We start from the raw sequence: 22,474 nt of genomic DNA on the forward strand, positions 1-22,474 counted from the left end.
AAAGATTGAGAAACTAACCAATCACGACGCAGAAGGAGGCACAGAACTAGCCAATCAGTGAGACGGGGCGGGAGCTGCAGGAATACGGGTGGAATAAGAAACGCTCGCTTCCACGCTGGTCTTCGGTGCTCGGGACTCGTTTGGGCGTGAGTGCCCTCCTGTGTCCAGCGCCTCCGTGGATGGAGCTCCACAATAACAGACCGTTTCGGACTATTGAACATCTTAACGCTGCGAGGTGTTGAGCCACTTCAGATAAAGGACCTTAATGTATTTTAAAACGCTTTAACTAACCAGGTGCTCAGTTTCTTAAACCTGCTCTCAAGCCTGCACTGACTTTTCTACATGCAGTCAAGAAGCGCAGCAGTCATCCATGCATTAGCGCTTTAATGACCACTGAACCTGCTCTTATTAAAGGGAAACTCGACCCAGGTTTCAAAACTTCTATAGAAGTCAACTATTGAGACATAAACAAGGTCATTCAGAGTGGTTTGGTGTGAAGCGGTTCATTGTAGAGATGCTTGCAGAGTCAGATGTCTTTACAGTGGCGGTGATAGGAACCGAGCGTCACCATGTCTACATCACAAATATAGCCATTTTATTTACTATCCAAAACCTCCATCATTGCACACCCCAAGCTTCAGCGGCCGTGTTTGTGAAGGACTTTATTAGAATCCGTTCTCTCTTTACACACACACACACACACACACACACACACACACGAGGAAAGGTGGCAAAGCCAGTCGTGCACCTTAGACGACATTTGTGACTTAACTTAAAAACCGTAGCTAAACAACGCACCGATTAAAGGGGCCCCTGGTGTCAGGATACCTGGGTGAGCCATCGATCTAGTGCCATCTAGTGGTTACTATGTGATGTGCACTAACTGTAGTAAGTACTATGAGGCCATGCCTACATTAATTTCTTTATTTAATAAGAACATTTATAAGTCTAGATTTGTTACACTTAAAATATGTTAACTACTAAAGACTAAATGAGATTAGTTTTACCATAATCAAATAAAATTGGTCTAATTATGAGGACAAACTGATACTGTCATCTCTGTTGATGACCACAGTTGATGAGCAGAGTTATTTTAAGAAGAGATTTACAATGAACTCTTGGATATTGCCGTCCACAAATACTGCAGTTTGTAGGTTAGAGAAATTTGTTTATGGTATTGATGGTATTGCAACATGAGGCGACCAGAATAAACATTGTTCAATGCAATGTGGTCACTCTAGATATGAGGCTGGCTGTTTTTATCCATTGAACAGGTCACACTAGCCATCATTGAAACCATTGTAAGCGTAGTAAACATATTTAAGATTTAAAAGATGAAGTGGAGCAGGAGCTTTAGAGACCTGCAGCGATTGAGTGTGAAGCGTTACGTGATCAGAAAAGATGTGGTTTTGATGGCAGCATATGGCTCTCGAAAATCACAACACATGCTATCGATCAGTGTTACCTTCACAAATATTACACTGCCAAAAGTATTCGGTCGTCTGGCTTCACACGCATATGAACTTGAGTGACATCCCATTCTTAATCCATAGGGTTTAATATGATGTCGGCTCACCCTTTGCAGCTATAACAGCTTCAGCTCTTCTGGGAAGGCTTTCTACAAGGGTTAGGAGTGTTTATGGGAATTTCTGACGGTTCTTCCAGAAGCACATTTGTGAGCTCAGACGCTGATGTTGGACAAGAAGGCCTGGCTCACAGTCTCCACTCTAATTCATCCCAAAGGTGTTCTATGGGGTTGAGGTCAGGACTCTGTACAGGCCAGTCAAGTTCTTCCACACCAAACTGGCTCATCCACGTCTTTATGGACCTGCTTTGTGCACTGGTGTGCAGTCATGTTGGAGCTGGAAGGGGCCGTCCCCAAACTGTTCCCACAAAGTTGGGAGCATGAAATTGTCCAGAATCTCTTGGTGCTGAAGCTTTAAGAGTTCCTTTCACTGGAACTAAGGGGCCGAGCCCAACTCCTGAAAAACAACCCCACACACCATGATCCCCCCTCCACCAAACTTTACACTCGGCACAATGCAGTCAGACAAGTACCGTCTCCTGGCAACCGCCAAACCCAGACTCGTCCATCGGATTCCCAGATGGAGAAGCATGATTGGTCACTCCAGAGAACACGTCTCCACTGCTCTAGAGTCCAGTGGTGGCTTTTTACACCACTGCATTCCACGCTTTGCACTTGGTGATGTAAGGCTTGGATGCAGCTGCTCGGCCATGGAAACCCATTCCATGAAGATCTCTACGCTGTTCTTGAGCTGATCTGAAGGCCACATGAAGTTTGGAGGTCTGTAGTGATTGACTCTGCAGAAAGTCGGTGACCTCTGCGCACTATGCCCCTCAGCATCCGCTGACCGCGCTGTCATTTTACGTGGCCGACCACTTCGTGGCTGAGCTGCTGTCGTTCCCAATCGCTTCCCCTTTGTTATAATCCCACTGACAGTTGACTGGAATATTTAGTAGTGAGGAAATTTCCCGACTGGACTTGCTGCACAGGTGGCGTCCGATCACGGTACCACGCTGGAATTCACTGAGCTCCTGAGAGCGACCCATTCTTTCACTAATGTCTGTAGAAGCAGTCTGCAGGCCTAGGGGCTCGGCTTTATACACCTGTGGCCATGGAAGTGACTGGAACACCTGAATTCAGTAATTTGGATGGGGGAGTGAATACTTTTGGAAATGTAGTGCAGGGGTGGCCAACCCGCGGCTCGCGAGCCGCATGCGGATCTTTGCCTGCACATGTTTGGCTCATTAAGATATATATTTGTTTTTGTTGCACACTTGTAGCATACGTTGTGTATTTGAGTCATTGCTTGAATATTTTACACGCTGCAAGAAGCCAAAAGTCTGTTGCCATGGTGATTCTACACCATGGAGAACATTGCAGTAGAATCATACGCTGCACCAGGCTACTAGCTATCCAACCGCTGAAACACGGCAGTGAGAGGGAAACGTAAAGCTAAACAAAAATAAGATGAACACAGAACCTTCTTACCAGAGTGGGAGGATGTGTTCTTTTTAGTGAGCGGAAAGGGAAGCCATATCTAACACACACACACACACACACACACACACACACACACACACACACACACACACACACACACACACACACCTCTTTTAAGCCACTTCTCCCTCAGGGTCACGGGGGGTGCTGGAGCCAATCCCAGCGGTCATCGGAAGGCAGGATACACCCTGGACAGTTTGCCAGTCCATCACAGGGCAGGCAGGCAGGCAGGCAGGCAGGCAGACAGACACACAGGCAATTTAGCATGACCAGTCGGCCTGACTGTGGGAGGAAACCAGAGAACCCAGAGGAACCCCACGCAGACACAGGGAGAACTCCACATAGAGTGGATGCCGGTCACCTGGCTGGGTAATCAAACCCAGGCCCTCAATGCTGTGAGGCGACAGCGCTACCCACCGTGCCAGTGCTGCCGGTATGCCAGACGTCATTATCCAATTTTAAAGCTTCCAGTCTTCAGCGCCACTTTACCCCACTGCATGGCAACGTGGACCAGGAGATTCCCCAAAAGGTAACGAACTGCACAAGCTGAACACAATGTGAGGGGGAATTTGTGAAGTTGTCTCAGCGACACCATTTCAATCTTATCTCCAGAAACCACTCATTTCAAATGCTTGTCATCAGAGCTCCAGTTGTCCCGACACAAACACAGAATATCAGACAATAACAGTGCAACTGAGACAGTTACACTCTGATCGAGAAATGCCAGTATTAGTGTTGCTCTGGATGAGTTGTGACATACAAGAGAAGACCCAGCTGGCAATTTTCATACGGTCAGTAACAGGACTGCCCAATAAAAGAGCTGCTTGATATTGTGCCACTAAAGAGAGGACTCGTGGAATCGAGCTGAAAAGGCCACAAATTACAGTCCTTGTTAACTCTTCTGCTGCTGATTCAGACTGTTTGAAAGCCCCATTGGTGACAGATGAAGCTACATCTCCAATGGAGATGATTGAACTTTTTGAAGACGACCGACTCGGGTCTGCTTGTCTTCTGATTGAATACTGTCTTTCTGCTGGTAAAGGGAGGCTCTGAGTTAAGATTTTCTCTAGCTTAGACTTAGTTACAAGGCTGTCTTGTTGTACCTAGTGCTTAATTGTAATTACTAGTTTCAGGTGGTTTCGGGTTAGTGAAAGGTGTGAACTGTAGGGGCCGGACCGTCAGTCACAAGGCTGATAAATTGAGGTGTTCTGCTACAGACAAGTCTGTAGCAGCTCTAAGTCATCAACTGAGATGAGTCTCCTTAACTTGGCTAAGTATTGCTTTACTATCTTTCATTACCTTTTAATGTCCCAATTACTGCTTCCATCATGTGCTTCACAATACCTGTTTACTCATCCCACAGATCATGTAGAACTACTCATTACAGGACCCGTAATTCCAGTAACCTCATCTATCCCTCACGTTCGTCAGACTCTCAGACCAGGGTTGCAGGTGCGCTCTGGCATTGCCAATCCTCTGTGCAGAAGACAGACTTCATTTCAGCCCTCGCATCCTTCCATTCGCTGCACATCCTGGCACTAAGAGACCTAGATCACCCCCATGAACTCAGCAACTCCAACAGCCCTGTCCTCTGCCTTTCACTGCTCCCATTCCCCACAGCAGTCTGGCAGGGGTGGTGGCACAGGTTTGCTCTGGTCTCCAAAATGGCGTTTCACTCCACTGGCTTTTTCTCATCTTTCAATACCATGCAGTCACTATCTTTCCCCACTAAACTTCACATCATTGTTCTTTAACATCCTCCCTCTCCTCTAGGCTACTTCATTGATGAGTTAGACACTCTTCTGAGTCTCTTCTCCATCGATGAAACCCTGCTCATACTCTTGGGCAACTTCAACCTGCCATTAGACAAGCTGCAGTCATCCTGCCTGTTACCACTGCTATCATCCTTCAACCTCATTCTCAATGAGACTCCTCCGACGCACAGAGCAGGCAATGCTTTGGACCTGATATTCACCAGACCCATCTCCACACTGGATGTGACAGTAACTCCCATGCATCGCTCTGATCACCACTTCCCATCTCCCTCACTCTCCCTCCCGGTTACTCCTGTCCATTCCACCCCTTTGTGCTCCTCTTCTCAGCACAACTTGCACTCCACTGATTCCTCATCTTTCACCTCAACTATCCTGACCACCCTTCCCCATCCTGACTCATCTTCCTCTCTCTCACTCACTGAACAAGGCTACGGATGCTTTCCTTTCTTCACTCTCATCTGCAATTAACTCTCTCTATGTCTGCTGTCCTCCAGGCCAGCAAGATCTTCCTCACCTGCCTCCTGGCTGTTGGGTGTTCTGCACAGCAACCGACAAGATCTAAGGAAGGCTGAGAGAAGGTGGAGGAAATCCCAGCTCGATTCGGATCTTCACTCGTACCAACCTCTCCTTTCCAAGTTCTCACTCGAAGTTACTGCTGCAAAGTCATCTGTCTACAGAGGGAAACTGGAAGCATCAGCATCTGATCCCCGCAAGCTCTTCAACATTTTCTCCTCTCTTCTCAACCCTCCTCCCCCTGCACCCTCTTCTCTCACCCCTGAGGATTTTGTCACCTTCTTTGAGGAGAAGGTTGGTAGAATCCAGTCTTTTCTCTCTGTCCCCCCTCCTTCCACTAGACCGCCTCCTCTCATTCTCAATCCCTTAAACTGTTTTTTTTTCCCCTCTTTCCACGGATGCTGTCCTTCAACTGATCAAATCCAGTAACCCAGCCACCTGCCCACTGGATCCCATCCATCGGCATTGTTTCAGTCAATCTCTGAGGACCTGGTGCCCTTCATCACTTTTCTCATCAAGTCCTTGGCATCAGGTGAAGTTCCATCAACTTAAGACTGCAAGAATACTTCCCATCTTGAAGAAACCCATGCTTGACAGCTCTGATGACCGGTATCGCTCTCTTTCCTTTCAAAAGTTCTTAAAGTTGATTATAGACTGCACGTTCCTTTCTTTCTCACACAGAACCAGCTCCAAGACCCCAACCAGTCTGGCTTCAAACCAGCACACTCTACAGAAACTGCCCTCATCGCAGTGACAGAGAACCTCCAATCTGCAAGATCAGCCAAATTGTCATCTGTCCTGATCCTTCTTGATCTCTCAGCAGCTTTTGACACAGTCAATCATACAATCCTTCTGGACATCCTCACCAACCTCGGAATCACTGGTTATGCGTGGATGTGGTTCAAGTCCTGTCTGGAGGATCGCTCTTATCAGGTAACATGGAGAGGGTTCACATCCTCTCCATGCAGGCTCTCCACTGGTGTTCCCCAAGGCTCGGGCCTGGGTCCCCTTCTCTTTACACTAGGTCTCTTGGTGATGTAATATCTTCTCATGGCTTCTCTTGTCACTGTTATGCTGATGACACTCAACTAACGTTTTCTTGGTTAACGTTCTCTCCCTCTGACACACAGGTTTCCAGTCGCATCTCGGCATGCCTGTCTGACATCTCTACATGGATGGCAGCCCACCACCTGAAGCTCAATCCCAGCAAGACTGAGCTGATATTCATATCTTCAACTACAGGTCCTCATCATGATCTCACTGTCTCATTCGAGAACTCCTGATTGTTCCAGCTGTAGAGGCGCGAAGTCTTGGTGTGACTCTGGATGACCAGTTATCGTTCTCGGCTCACATCGCGAACCTGACTCTGTCATGCAGGCATCTCCTGTACGACATCCGAAGGATCCGACCCTTCCTCACCCGAGAGGCCACCCAGGTGCTCGTGCAGTCTCTTGTCATCTCAAGGCTTGACTACTGCAACTCACTCTTGGCTGGTCTTCCCATGCAGACCATCAAGCCTCTGCAGCTCATCCTGAATGCGGCAGCATGGCTCGTCTTCAATCTACCCAAGTTCAGCCACGTCACCCCACTGCTGCGCTCCCTTCACTGGCTTCCTGTAGCTGCATCAGATTTAAACCCTAATGCTGGCCTACAAAGCCAGAAATGGACCAGCCCCTACCGACTTGATGGCAGTGGTGAAATCTCGAACTGTACCATGAGCCCTTCGAGCTTCAAGTACAGCTCGGCTTGACCCGCCATCCTTCAAGGTGCGTGGAAGACAAGCGTGGAGAATGTTCTCTGTACTGGAGCCCAGGTGGGGGAATGAACTCCCACTGGCTGTCCGAACAGCAGAGTCTCTCACGGTCTTCAAACACAGACTGAAGACCGTCTCTTTACACAGCACTTAAATCAGCCCTGAGTTATAAGCTGCACTTATTGTATTGTAGTGTATTGTATTTCATTGAATGGCACAGAGTTCTGCATTCAACTCTTTCTCGGTGTCTGCAGTGACATTTTGTTTCTAGCAGTATCTGAGCTCAGGACGGTTTTTCTCCAAGCTGTTGGTAACTAGCAAAGATACTTTCTCTAGATTGACAAAGCACTTCTTGTAAGTCGCTCTGGCTATGAGCGTCTGCTAAATGCTGTAAATGTAAAAAAATGTTCTGAGTGAGGGAACCCTGGAATTTTGGAAAATCGTGTCTGTGGAGAAATATCCCAAAGCGTCGCTCTGTTCTTACTGATCCACATGTGAAAGAACCGCTTCGAGTAGAAACAACTGAACACAAGCCAGATTTGAAACAGATTGTGGAGAACAAAGAATGCCAGAAGTCCCACTAAACTCATCTACATGACATGCAGGAAAATGGGTTTAAAAGCTATAAATGTTTGTGTAAATATATCCTGTGGCTCCTAGTAGTAATGAGCATTTTGTTCTGGCTCTTGGTGTCTGAAAGGTTGGCCACCCCTGATAGTGTGCTTCCACATAACATCCTTCATAATGGCTTTTGTACCTTTGACTGAAAAGTCTGGATGGCCTCAACACCCATTTGTTCCTAAAAACAAGCAGAGAGGTAGACTGATCTGAAAGCAGCACACATTTCCACTAAGAATTGAGACCGGTCCGGCCCACAGAACTCTGCGGTGTTTCTGGGAGTTGATGTACTGCTTTCTACTTGTGTAACAGAGTTTCAGGTTGCATTTCTTGATGTGTTCTAAGTGACAAATGGTTTTCCAAAGTACTCCAGAAGCACAGTAGCATGATGGTTTCTCATGCAGTGCCATGTAAGGGCAGTGGTATCTGCTCTTGCCCTACACGGACTGAGATTTCTCTGCATTCCCTGAATCTTTACACAACATTATGTATGATAGAAGGTGAAAGCGTTACGGGACAGCAGGGAGACGGACCCAAGTGCAGAAAGGAAATCCATGAGAAAGGGTCTTAAATGAATGTATTGAGGTGATGGAGTAGAAGTTGAGTGCTTGTGCACGTTGGGGTTGAGGTGGCTCAGAGCCAGGCTCGAGCTGCCAAATGTACTTCTTGGGAAATGGGAATTACCCCTCTATGAATGGGAATAAGAAAAAGGTATGAAAAGGCAAACAAAGGGGATGCTGAAAGCAGAGTGCTCAAAACAAAAGGCTGATGTAGAAAAAGTGAAATAAAAGATCAGAAAACACTTCCTCTCTGATTATGAGAGGAAGGCCGGCTTTCTGTTTCACCTGTTTGTTCTTTGTGGAGCAAACACTTGTATGGCTTGGAGTCGTTCTTTGTTTTGGCCCTCTTTTTGGGCTTTTAAGTAGTTTTGGTGCAATTTCTCCCTTTTGTTTCCTTCCAGCCCTCTACTTTTTTTTTTTTAAAGACCCACCTGGGAGTAAATCAATCTCCCCGTTACAAAGGGCTTTTGCCCTGGACACACCCCCCACCCCCCTAGGGCCTGGCCTTCATGTCTTTGGACTGTGAGAGGAAACCAGAGTACCCAGAGGAAACCAACACAGACATGGGGAGAACCTGCGAACTCCACACAGAGGAGAGGACCGTGGTCGCCCGGCAGAGGAATTGAACAAGGCCCTTCTTGCTGAGAGACGACAGCGCTACCCACTGTGCCACCGTGCCGCCCTTGGGCTCTTACAGAAAGGTACAAATTCTTTGCAGTCTTGTGTTGGGAAACATTATTGGATCATTTGACAGTTGTCTTAAAAGGTTTAGCACAAAGTGGCGAGTCATGACCCATACCCACTTTCAAAGACTGAGCCGTTGACCGCTGCTCCTTTTATACCCATTCACGATCCCCTCACCACTTTACCCGTTTGTTGTGGAATGGCTCAAAATGGTACAACTTGAATATTTTAAAAGCTTTGCACTCTTAATTCAACAGTGTCCCAACTCTTTTTGCATATGATGCAGGCATAAAACTAAATTTGTTTAGATTTACAAAAAAGTCAAGTTGGTCAGTCAAAACTTTGAGTGCATTTACATGCACTTAATGATCTGATAGCTGCAGAAAGTCAGATTTAGCCGGTAGTCTGATCATGTTAACATGCAATTTGGTGATCAGATAAGGTAAAAATTCTGGGTCTATATGAAATCAGACAGTAATCAGATTTCTGCTTTGCAGCCAGCCAATAAACTCACAGAAGATGTAACAAATGTAATGTAAAACTCAAACTTTGTGCCTCTGCTTCTTTTTTTTTTTTTTTTAAACCAAAAACTCCCTGTACGTCAGTTAAAAATAAATAAAATTTTAAAATTCAAAGAGAATGAACAAAGTCAGATTTCTATTGTGTTTCCAAAAGGTCCCAGTTTTTGTGGAAATAGAGTTTGTATATCGTTTCCGTTTTGCTTTTTGGCTCATTATGAAATGAAAAATGACATGAGACTCTGAAACTGTTCAGCAGCTGAAATCCTGAAACAAACACCACCAGAAAACATCTCACTGTCAGAGCTACAGCAGCGGCTCCTCAGTTCCCAAACTCTGACAGAGCTGTTAAAGAAGAGGTGATGAAACTCAGCGGTAAACAGACCCCGTCCCAACTTTACTGGAACACACCTGATAGCATCAAATTTAAAACTGGCAAATATTTTTCAAAGAAAAAAAAAAAAAAAAAAAAAAAAAAAAAAGTCTGTTTGAAATGTCTGTAGTATTTCTCTAAAAACATGGTTTACATGATTTGAACATCATTGCATTCTATTATTGTTTATATTCTGGACAGTGTCCCAGCTTTTTTGGAAATGGGGTTGTATATATATAAATTACACAAACATATACAGAGACAGGTCCCCTATGTAAGAGAACTCTCCTATGTACAAGTATATTGAACAGGGGATAATCAGAGCAACATACATTTTGAAGTGACGATGTTGAAGCAGTGATATGAAATAATAATACTGGCAAAGTGACAGAGTGAAATAGTAACTGAGGAAGGACCCACAGCATGACGGCTGGATCAGAAGCCTGACAGCCTGAGGGTTGAAACCGTCCACGATCCTGGATGCTGCGGTATCTCCTGCGCGATGGCAGTGTGGTGAACAGGCTACGTGCTTTAGGCTTTCCTCAGGCAGCAGGACTGATGTCCTGTAAGGCTGGTAGTGTGTTGCCTGTTCTGCCGTCCCCACTGCTCCCTACATACATGGGGGTAGACACAGGTGAGGAGAATCAGGAGATAGTCCAAGCTGATCTATGATAGGCTGGTGCCTGAGTGACGTGATCCTCCTTTGAAATTCTGGCAGTTGGAGTTCAGGAGCATTGGTCTCTTGAAGACGTGACGCTAGTTTTAGGCTGTTTATTCAGTAAATATGTCAGCCATTATAGTCCTTAGGGGTGTCAAATATTTACACAATGCCTTCAGGACTGAAAACCCTTCAGACTTCCTCCTGTGTGCCATACAAGGTTTGGCTGTGTCAGCACTGTAAATCAAAATAACCCGTTAAACCTTTAGGATCCTGCTTACTGGATACACACCCATCTTCCACACCCGTGAATGCCTGGTAGGTTTACTTCTAACTTGCTTTAAAATTTACTTTAACTTTTCATTTAAACAGCTCAGACTGTATGAGAGTCTAGTTGACCGAGTCTTTGTAAGTGTTATAGCCTTCTATGCTTTGTATGCATTTCACCAGGTGAGTCAGCTCATCTCAGCAAAAGTAACCATGTATGACCAAGTTGTACAAATGCACCAGTTTTTTTTTTTGTTGGTTTTTTTTAAAAAAAGAGGAAAAAAGGCTGATTTCTCATTTAAACTGTCAAATATGACATCAGGACCCATCAGTTCAGGAAGGAATGAAACCAGATGTATATCACTGCTGTCAGAAACAAAAGCTCCCATCTCCAGAATGGTGACTTTACAGGAGAAGGAAAAAAAAAGTTCACTTTTAATGCAAGGCAGTGGAGCCAAGTGTCTTTCCAAGTCATTTTGGTCCATTCATCATTAAATTCACACAATATAAAAGGCCAAAACAGGGATTTCAAAGTATGTAAAAACTGGGGGGAAAAAGGTAAAAGGTTTTGTTCTGAAAGCAGCGATATGTGAAGTACATACATGCTAGAAATGATGCAATCCAGTAGAATATCTGGCTCCTTCATCCAAAAATAGTAATGTAAACCCCTAAAATGCCCCAAAAGTGTTTAGTAATGAAAATGAATGCCCTGTTTTAAGAGGCAGAGATGCAAACAGTAAAATAAGTCAAATAAGTTAATGAAAAATAACTGGACATCTAATTGATACGTAAGATCAGATGAAGTTGTAAAGCAACATCTGTTTAAGAACTGTTGAGCCAGTTTAGCCATACAGGGTGAGAATTGACCTGGGAACATCAAAGATGTAACTGATCTGTGAACATAATAGAAGAATTTAAAGCTTTGATCTCTGAGAGAGGAGAAGATCAAGCTGCTTCAGATCTGAAAACATCCACAGGTGTTTCTGTCCATCCTTCCACTGTGAGAAGACCACTCAGCACCGTGGGTCTGAAAGGATGTGTAGCTGATCAAGAAGAACCTCACTGAGAAAAGGAGACGGACACATCAAACAAAGAAGCTGGACGATGGACTGACCGCCCCAGCACCACTGAATGCATCATTTAGATGCTGAGACCAGCTTCGCAGACTGAACTTGTCTTCAGCTTTTCAAAGAAATCTGCACTTTCTTTGAAAGTTAGTCTCCTGAAAAGAAGGGAAGCTGTAATACATGGTCAAACCAGTCAATACATGGACAACCAAATCAAAACATAAGTGGGGAAAAAAAAAATTAACCTATTAAAAATCAATGTAAATATTATTAGAGGCGAATAAATTCAGAAGTCCTCAGTCTGATGCAACACAGCCGCAGGCTCGCGGTGCAGACAGCGAACCAGAGATGGAGAGGGTTCTCAGGGTGCTCTGTTTGATGAGGACTTCTCACACCTTTCTTTAGTTTGCAACTCCACTGGAGTCTGCAACAAACAGCTGAACCGGTCCAGCAGAAACCTGCAGGTCTTTAATCCAAACCCTGTTCAGTTCACTGCTGATGGAAACGTTCTCTGATCAAACGAGAGTTAATAAAAAAATCCTCAAAACTGAAGAGAAGTTGTTACAGGACAGCGAGGAGGCAGACCCAAGGGCAGAACTGAAAGCCAGTGGGAAAGAGGGAAGTAAAGAGATTTATTGGGGCAATAGACCATGTTTCTCTGGGGTAACCCATAGCCAGGTTCAAACCGCTGCTGTGGCGATCAGCGGTCCGTGGCGTTGCCGCTGCACCGCCGGGATGCCCAGGAGACCCCAGACGAGGCCCTTCAAAGAAGGAAAAGATAAAAGGCGGGAACGTTAAACAAAGGAAAGCTATAACCAGCACTCAAACAAAGGCTGAGCTAGAAAGCTGAAATGAAAGACACGGCGACCGCAACTACGATGGGAAGACCAACTTCGTTTCCCTTCACTTGTTTGCTCTTGGAGTGAACAGCTTTTGTATGGCTTGGATTCTTTTCTCTTCTTTTTTCCTTTTGTGAGTAATTTGGGGGCAAGTACTCAGTTGTTTTTCCCAGCCCTCTTCTTATTGTCTTTTATTTATTTATTTGGGGGGCGGGGGGGGGTCATTTTCTTTTCTCAGCCCTCTTTTCTCTCTTTTTGATTTTGAGGCAGTTTTCTTTCATTTCTTTCCACTAAGTACCGTACCGGTCACCCCTCTACAAAGGTGTGATAAACACTGCTGTTTGCCACAGCCTTAAGTAGGGGAGCCCACAGGTGTATCTGGTGAGCCTAATTAGTCCATGGCTCCTCACCACCATCGCCCTCTGCTGGCAACAGGCAGCGAAGGCTGGGCAACAGACGGTGCAGGCTGGGCACTTTGCTGCCGTCGCCCTCTGATGGCAACAGACGGTGCAGCTCCAAATCACAGTCCACAAGTACCTCTACATTTCTCGCCCCCTTACACCCCCTTTACATCATTCCAACCATGGTTTTTGTTTGTTTGTTAACAGGTTTTATGTTTTTTATAACATAACTACAAATTTTGCAAACCTACTGACAACTAGACTTTTTCTGATTTTCAGTGTCAGCGTTTAAGAAAAGAAAAATAAAGCTGTATTTTAAAAAGTTGGTTGTAGTTCTCCTGAGGGCCGCTGTGCTTTGTACTTATACACAGGTGGAAAAGTTTGAGAACCCCTGCTGTAATAAAGATAAAGAGAGAGTGGACACTCAGTGGACACTGAAATAACTCATCTTCTATTCAGTTGTTGATGGTCCTTTGTTATTTTTTACTAAAGCAAGTTTTGTGATTTTTTTTTTTCCTCCTGTTTTATGAAAAATGCATAATTCGAATAAATGAAGGTGGTCTTACACCCAGTACTGTACTATTTAGTGGAAAAGTATAAAATGGTGAAAATCATTCTGTGATGAGCATTAATATTGAAAATGTGGTACAATTAAGGCCCATAAAAAGCCTAGTACCTCCCATATCCACTAGCTCCATGTCCAGATATTCTACTAATGACTACTAAGCCTAAAATGAGAACAATTGTGTATAAATGACAGTAAAGGTCATTTGAAAATGAAATCCAATTAAAATAGAAGCGTTCCACTAACTGAAACTATAATAGCTGGTTATACTCATAAGCTTTCATTTCTCTTTGAATTACTGAGATATTGTTGAGATGAAACTCTGATCATTAGTGCATTTCAGTGTTTGGTGTCAAATCCTAAGAGTTTTTATTTTTCCTTTTTTTTTAAGTTTTAGTTTCCGGTGCAATAGCAATGAAACATTTGCTCCCTGGCATCTTCTTCTCAAGCGGAACTATAATGGGATACTTCATACTAAACATTTTAATTACTTTTAAAACGAGCGTAAACTTGGCCCCACTCCAAAACCCAACCAGGACGACTCCTATGATGCAGGAGATCGGTAAGTGTGCATATTTGCTATCTTTAACAGAAGAAAGTGAACACATTAAAAACAGTGTTGAGCACTACAGGAATGAGAAAGTACAGAAAAATATGAAATGTAAATATGAAATGAGAGAATCTAACAGTCTACATTATAAGCCACTAATAGGCGGACCGCGGTCCGAGTCCGGACCCAGATACTGTCCTATATGGACCTGGACCTGTAACCAATAATCTATGGAGAATTATTTAATTTCAACATGGTGGTCCTATTTGAATCTGCATAACCTTTCCAGCCTTTACAGTACCGGTTTAGCGGTCCAGGAGACTCGTAGACCAATGCGTTGCAAAAATCACGTGACGCTACTCAGCCAATCAGATCTGTGCATTACAGTGAGCACTAAGACTCGAGTCAGTGACGCCACACAGGGGAGGGACAAGGAGAGAAACAGCAGTCAGAGAAGAAAGTGAGTCAGAGGGAAGTTATTCCACATGACGTGATCTAAAAAGAGGAAACTGACAGTAAATGTTGGTGAAATCTGACCGAACTGGACTTTATTTGATCTGATGTTCAGTAAATGTTGTTGAAATCTGACCGAACTGGACTTTATTTGATCTGATGTTCAGTAAATGGTGTTGAAATCTGACCGAACTGGACTTTATTTGATCTGATGTTCAGTAAATGTTGTTGAAATCTGACCGAACTGGACTTTATTTGATCTGATGGTCAGTAAATGGTGTTGAAATCTGACCGAACTGGACTTTATTTGATCTGATGGTCAGTAAATGGTGTTGAAATCTGACCGAACTGGACTTTATTTGATCTGATGTTCAGTAAATGTTGGTGAAATCTGACCGAACTGGACTTTATTTGATCTGATGTTCAGTAAATGTTGGTGAAATCTGACCGAACTGGACTTTATTTGATCTGATGTTCAGTAAATGTTGGTGAAATCTGACCGAACTGGACTTTATTTGATCCGATGTTCAGTAAATGTTGTTGAAATCTGACCGAACTGGACTTTATTTGATCCGATGTTCAGTAAATGTTGTTGAAATCTGACCGAACTGGACTTTATTTGATCTGATGTTCAGTAAATGTTGTTGAAATCTGACCGAACTGGACTTTATTTGATCTGATGTTCAGCAAATGTTGGTGAAATCTGACCGAACTGGACTTTATTTGATCTGATGTTCAGTAAATGTTGGTGAAATCTGAACTGCACTCCAGCAGCACTGCTGTGTCTCATCCACTCGTACCAGCACAACACACACTAACACACCACCACCATGTCAGTGTTACTGCAGTGCTGAGAATGACCCACCACCCAAATAGTACCTGCTCTGTGAGGGTCCATGGGGGTCCTGACCACTGAAGAACAGGGTAACAGAGTATCAGAGAAACAGATGGTCATAATGTTATGCCTGATAGGTGTATACACACAAGCTTCTGCCACCTGTTGGCATTTCATGTTCAGATTATCTGTCTCTAAACCTCATTTTTCATACTGCTAATATAAAAACAAACACATTCACATTCAAGTCTGTATATTACAAACGTAGTGTTACAGATTAAATGATTTACCAGATATTTTAAATAAGCCAGATGATGAAGCTAAACGTGGATGGGAGTCGATTATTTCAGGGAGTGGGACGATCTCAGAGACACTTTCAGTTTTAAGAAGTTGGAATAAAGTGCTTAAAGTATCTTTAAAGATAAGTTGGTGCACAGTCAGCTTAAAGATATTGGCTGGAGAAATCTCTGTATGTAAGGGAAAAGGCCAAAAACCAGTATTTGCTGGTTGCGATGTTTGGGCCCTCAGGTGGCCCTGCATTAAAAACAGACATGATTCTGTAGTGGAAAAGTTTGTCGCTGCATCCAGAAAGGCAACATAAAGCTCTAAAACACAAAGAAGAAACCAGATATATAAAAACATGATTCCAGAAACGCTGCCGCCTTCTCTGGGCCCGAGTTCATTTAAAACATACAGAAGTGGAGAAGTGTCCTGTGATCCCACAGTGGTGAACATGCCCCTGTCCCAGCTTTTTTGGAACGTGTTGTTGGGATCAAATTCAAAATGGGCAAATATTTTTCAAAGAACAATAAAAACGGTTCACAAATGATTCATTGGCAAATCATTGCATCCGATTTAAATTTACATTATGCACAGCGTCCCAACTTTTTAAAAATGGGGTTGTAAATCAAAATGTGATTGGCTGTTTCTGCTCTCACTACCTAATAATAATTCAGTTCAGCTCCTGAAGTTTTAGAGCTCGCTTGACTGTATCTTCCAACGTTTCACAGAGAGCAAAATCCTGATAACTGTCAGATGTTTCAAGATCATAACTGTTTTGTTTCCTACCAAAACTAAACAATGAGATTGCAGTCTGCAGGTATTGTACTAATACTTCTAACACATGCAGGATGATAATATCAAATAAAATAAAGTTAAATTATAGACGAAGGCCCTGAGGAAGCCTCACTACTTATTTCAAAAGTATTACATTATTTGTAAAATCTCTTTTTCTACTTTTCCTGCGCAGACAGAAGTGTTGCGGCAGAACTGACCCAGCAAGTGAGGCTGCTATGCTGGGTACTAACAGGACCCCAGTTCCTGGAATCTAGAGCCAAGCATGTCCACGCCACCTGGGGTAAACACTGCAACAAGGTGCTCTACATGAGCTCTGAGGAATCAGACTTTCCAACCGTGAAGCTCAACGTGACGGAGGGACGGGATCAACTCTACTGGAAAACCATCCGGGCCTTCCAGTTCATCTACGAACACCATCTGGACGATGCGGACTGGTTCCTCAAAGCAGACGACGACACCTTTGTTGTTCCTGAAAACCTGCGCCGTTTGCTCTCTCAACTCAACACAGAGGACCCGCTCTATTTGGGCCGCAGGTTCAGGCCGTTCATTGCTCAAGGTTACATGAGCGGTGGAGCAGGTTACGTCCTGAGCAAAGAGGCACTTCGGAGGTTTGTGAAGGGACACGATGATGGAAGCTGTACACACTTCTCAGACGTCGAGGACATGGCTCTGGGCAGGTGCATGGAGACCATGAAGGTTACAGCTGTGGATACCAGAGATGAGAGAAGAAGGCAGACTTTTCATGCTTTTCCTCCAGACAAGTACTTGCTTAAGCAGCTGACTAAATCACAGCCCAGCCACCTTCTGTATGAGTTCTACGAACGTGTTCAGGTAAATATATAAACAAATGCATTCCCAGTATAAAACAGATTTAGGTTCTTTGGCTTCCTCCTAGTCAAAACCAACCAAGTTAATATTCTGTCAGCTTTCTATTGAACATTTGAGGTGCATTTCTTGGTCAGGAGAACAAAAGGGCTGAGCTAAGCCTAGTACATTAACCAGCTCTGAGTCAAAGCTGGTTTTCTCAGCTTTGTGCAATAAATGAGTGGCATTTTGGAAAATTCCAACCTTTAAGACACCATTCATTTGTGTCACAGAGCCCCTGATATCAGCATAACAATGATTACAGAAAGACACACCGCTGTTGAGGACTATGGGCCAAATCCTGCTACTCTAAAAGCACAAGTGTTGTGGGACCAGGCGCGATCTTGTAATGAATACACGACCCCCAAATTCCTCTAGTCTGCTCATTTAGCATGCAAATGAATCAAGAACAGAGGCAAAACAAGCCAGCAAGCGAAACACTTAGAATTAGCTGAAATTTGGATTTTATCATTTGTTAAGCACTTTAAAATGACCATGGATGAAAAAATACACTTGCATGACCTGAGGAGACAAGTACCTGAAATTTAAGGCAAACAAACAATGTATGTTTTGATGCATGTGTTTACCTTGAAGGCGGGTTAAGGAACTAGCCTTGCGACCGGAAGGTTGCAGGTTCAATCCCCTGAGCCCACAGCCTGTGACTGAGGTGCCTTTGAGCAAGACACTTAACCCCCAACTGCTCCCCGGGCTCTGTGGATAGTCCTGCCCACTGCTCCGGGCAAGTGTGCTCACTGCCCCCTAGTGTGTGTGTTCACTAGTGTGTATGTGGTGTTCCAGTGCACGGATGGTTAAATGTGGAGGTGAAATTTCCCGTTGCGGGACTAATAAGGGTCAATTAATCTTAATCTTAATCTAATCTTAATCTAATTGTTATTGGCTCACTGCAGGAAATACAAGAGACTTGCACTCATCACATACTTTACTTAACACACTGCTTTTTGTTTGCTTTGGTTTTGTTTCTTAACAGGGACCCGGGTGCTGCTCAGATTTAACAATATCCTTTCATTACATACGTCCAGTGGAAATGTACATGTTGGAGTACTTCACCTACCATCTCCGTCCGTATGGATACAAGTACAGGTTTAATCCAGAGGCTGCCTTACATAAAGGAACTGTATGAACCTACATGTCTTCTGCAAGGTGTCTCTTCACCACGGACTATGATCTGAATACCCTAAAGCTTTTTCTTCGCTTTTTTTGATCTGTAATTTGATCATTTTAGTAATTTATTTTATTTCCTTAACTTGAAATATATACATGATTCAAAATGCCAGTAAACATATTAAATGGTTTGTGATCTATATTTCCCTGCAGCACACAATAAAACACATTTTACAAAGATGAGGAACAGAACTGGAGTATTTGGGACAGCTATTCATCGTATGAGTTAATGTGGGTCATATTCCACTGTGTGTCATGGATAGTTTTAAAGGCAAGGCCTGATATGTTACTGTTTCTGTTTAAACCCATCAGACAGCCATTTAGATCATTATTAAGATGTTGTGTAACTATGGCATTTGTCAATTGGACGCCTGAGTCTTTGGCCTGAGAATTGCAAAAAAAGACATTAAAACTAATGTGACACTGATGCAGCATGGGATTATCACTAATTAAGCCTAGACCTAACGTTATCAATAAAGGATTCCTCATTAAAAAAGTCCTCTCTTCGTCAAAGATAATGTAAAGGGGAGCTAATATGCTGATTTTCAATGTTTCAATGCATATTTTAATGTCTGACACCTACTAGTATAGAGTCGCACACTTCAATGTAAAATATTAATTTTCTCATAAGGTACATTTAAGATGAAGACAACCTTATTAGTCCCACAACGGGGAAATTTCACCTCCACATTTAACCCATTGGTGCAGTGAAACACCACTTACACACTGGTGAAGGCACACACTAGGGGGCAGTGTGCACACTTGCCCAGAGCAGGGGCAGCCCTATCCGCAGCGTCTGTGGAGCAGATGGGGGTCAGGTGTCTTTCTCAAGGGCACTTCAGTCACGTATTTGTCAGCTCAGGGGATCGAACCAGTGACAGTCCAGTCACAAGGCTGGTTCCCGAACTTCCAGCCCACGACTGCTGCATCTCTATTCACCCTCTGTCTGAAATGCTCTGTCTTTAAGAACCCCCACCCAACGAGCCCTGATTGATCAGCTGACTGGCGGTTGACCAATCAGGACAGCTACACCAGCCTCCTGTAGTCACTGTGTGTTTTGTGAGGGCATGCTGAGCTTGCCAGTGGGCAGGCAATGAGGACTGTTATGAGATGACATCAACTCGTAACAAAGGAAGACGGCTGGAGTTCCAGTGAGGCGTTTCAGGCAGATGAGAAAGCAGCTGTGTGTCTGTGGGACAGTTTCTCCGTCTGGCTTATTATTTGAGCTTTATCACTTTGCAGGCTGTTTACATGCACACAAACAGCTGCATAGCACACTAGAGGAAAGTATAATTGTCCAGTTGAAGTTTATTTATGTAGCACTTTTTACAACATGTGTTGTTACAAAGCAGCTTTACAGAAAAATCGGAGCCTCCATGAGCGTCGCCGATGGTGACAGTGGAAAGGAAAAACTCCCTAAAAGAGGAAGAAACCTTGAGAGGAACCAAGACTCAGAAGGGGAGCCCATCGTCCTTTGGTCAACACCGGACAGCAAACAGCATGACAGGTCCCCTATCATCTGTGTCTCACCTCCAGAAAGGCAGCAATGTTATTTTTATGGGAAAATATTATACATAGATAGTTCTCTATACAACTTTGCCATGTCGGTTTACTAGAGAAAGCCTGAATCGTTCAAATGCTCGAGAATTTCACTGCTGTATTTTCAAACCAGAAAAACTGCAGCCCAAACCCACAATGCATTTCATCAGTCAAGGCCTTTAGCCACTTATTGTTAGTATATTGGCTCAGAGAGAAATCATACATGTTAGAGCACTTTACGTTATCTGACGATAAGAGAAACAATCAGAGCAATATGTTCAAGTCTTATGAATCATCTCAAACAGCGGCATAGCAGCAACCAACTGTTGGGCAGGCCAGTGTGGTGGATATCATTTCCAAATGTGCTGATCTCCCAGCACTGGCTGTGTTTACATGCAAAGGTTTTTGCCAATCTGATTGAATACATTCCGATTATAGATTAAGACTGAGGTGTTTATATTCTCACTCTACTCGACAATCTGAGGACAGCCTATTCTGATTGAGCTATAAGTCAGAATATATTAATTAGGCAGCATGTAAACGTGGCTAATGTCTTTACATCAGGCTATGGCCTATTCCTGACAGCCGTACCAGCATCACCCAAACTCTTTCACCCTACAATGACAGAAAACAACAGCAATCACCCCGAATTCAGGATTCACATTGTTATGCCTTGTGTTTTTGTTCTGCCAAGCCTGCTTGTTTTGACTGTGATTTAGCCTGACCGTAATAACTGCATATGGGTCATTCCACTAGAATGGTTCAAATTGGACTTTGACATTTTCAAATTTTTTGCTTAAATGTATCATTGATCTGTAAACCTCACAGTCAAACATGTAACGGGGTTGAGTGTGACGGGGTTGAGTGTAACGGGGTTGAGTGTGACGGGGTTGAGTGTAACGGGGTCGAGTGTGACGGGGTCGAGTGTGACGGGGTCGAGTGTGACGGGGTCGAGTGTGACGGGGTCGAGTGTGACGGGGTTGTGATTTTTGCACAAAATGGCCGCTGCTCTACATACTGTATACCAGAGAGAGCACATGGCATGCATGAGATTCAGAATTAGCATATAGTTTTGAAATAAAAAAACTTTTTTATAAGTAATAGTTTTCTATCTTTTTTTCATGTGACGGTGTTGAGTCACTGAGTTTGGCGACCACAATATCACAAGATAAATGACCAAAATTAAATAAAAGAAGGAAGCCACTTGCCTGTCTTTGCTGTCCTGTTGTCCAAAAGACTTGAGTGATGTCACTTCTTGATGTATATGGATCAAATGGATCATACCATTGTTTTTGTGGGGGAGATTCATTTGTGTTACGGGGTTGAGGGGTTACTTAGGTACAGAACTAAATAATGTGATTTTAATAAATAATTATCAATTAATTTTGAAAAATAATATCACAAACAATTAAACACAGACAGTTGTTTAGGTTGACATCAAAATATATGGACTTTTTTATAGTTGTATTTGGTATATTCTAAGTATACTTTCATTGAAGGCCATGAGGGACATGACAAAATAGGTGGTGTCAGCAAAAATAAATAAATAAACAAAGTTCTCATAAAAAGATCAAATAAAAAAAAAATACACTGTATTAAAGGAGATATTTCAATGTATGTGTAAAGCTGTTAAAATATAGATTTTTGTGACCCAGTAGATAAAATACACCTAAAGAGGAGATGAGGACTCAAAATGTGCCATTTCCATGGAATGACCCATATATCTTGTATATATTTATAAACAGTCTATGTGAACCAGCTGTAGGGAGTGTTTGGGAACAGGTTTTGTCTGTGTGTATGGGTAGTAAGGGAGGAAGGTTAGAACTGTGTCTTTTATTTATTTTTGTTTGTATGTAGGGAAGGTGGACTGAGTTATAAAGTTAGTGTGGGTTTGTTTGTTGTTTTGGCCTGGGCCATTCCTGAGATTATTGCCGGTGTGTCAATCTACTGTTTGTATTCGTCTTAGTCACATAATACAGTCTTGAACTTAATAGCTGCGTTTGGTGTTTCGTCTCCTCACCCACATCACCACTTCTCACTCTGTCCATATTGTTGCGGCCTGATCTAGACCGGGTCGTGACAACATAAACACAACCAACACTGAAACACTTCAAAGCATGCGTCTCCTCACCACAGCTGTTTGTACACAATGCAGACGACATAACCATAAATGGTGGTTGGTTAGTGTAGTGGGTAACACCTCTGCCTTCTATGCTGTAGACTGGGGGTTCAATCCCCCACCTGGGCAAACACCCACACTATACCAATAAGAGTCCTTGGGCAAGACTCCTAACACCGCCTTGGCCTGCCTGTGTAAAAATGATCAAATTGTAAGTCGGTCTGGATAAGAGCGTCAGC

The 22,474-nt window shown here is 43.5% G+C and overlaps 1 protein-coding gene and 1 pseudogene across 1 annotated transcript; both read left to right on the forward strand.

Annotated features, from left to right (window-relative positions):
- The first annotated feature begins 4,353 nt into the window (after positions 1-4,353).
- LOC119262559 lies at positions 4,354-7,193 on the forward strand (annotated as a pseudogene).
- Positions 7,194-10,699: 3,506 nt separating this feature from the next.
- Positions 10,700-18,737, forward strand: si:dkey-202e17.1 (uncharacterized protein LOC555344 homolog). The gene is made up of 4 exons (XM_017723334.2): positions 10,700-10,795; positions 14,008-14,178; positions 16,704-17,362; positions 18,384-18,737. The coding sequence occupies exons 1-4, from the start codon at positions 10,789-10,791 to the stop codon at positions 18,534-18,536; spliced, it is 990 nt and encodes a 329-aa protein (XP_017578823.1). The 5' UTR covers positions 10,700-10,788; the 3' UTR covers positions 18,537-18,737.
- The last annotated feature ends 3,737 nt before the right edge of the window (positions 18,738-22,474 follow it).

The sequence above is a fragment of the Pygocentrus nattereri genome, chromosome 27 (genome assembly GCF_015220715.1).
Source record: "Pygocentrus nattereri isolate fPygNat1 chromosome 27, fPygNat1.pri, whole genome shotgun sequence".
Classification (NCBI taxonomy): Eukaryota; Metazoa; Chordata; class Actinopteri; order Characiformes; family Serrasalmidae; genus Pygocentrus; species Pygocentrus nattereri.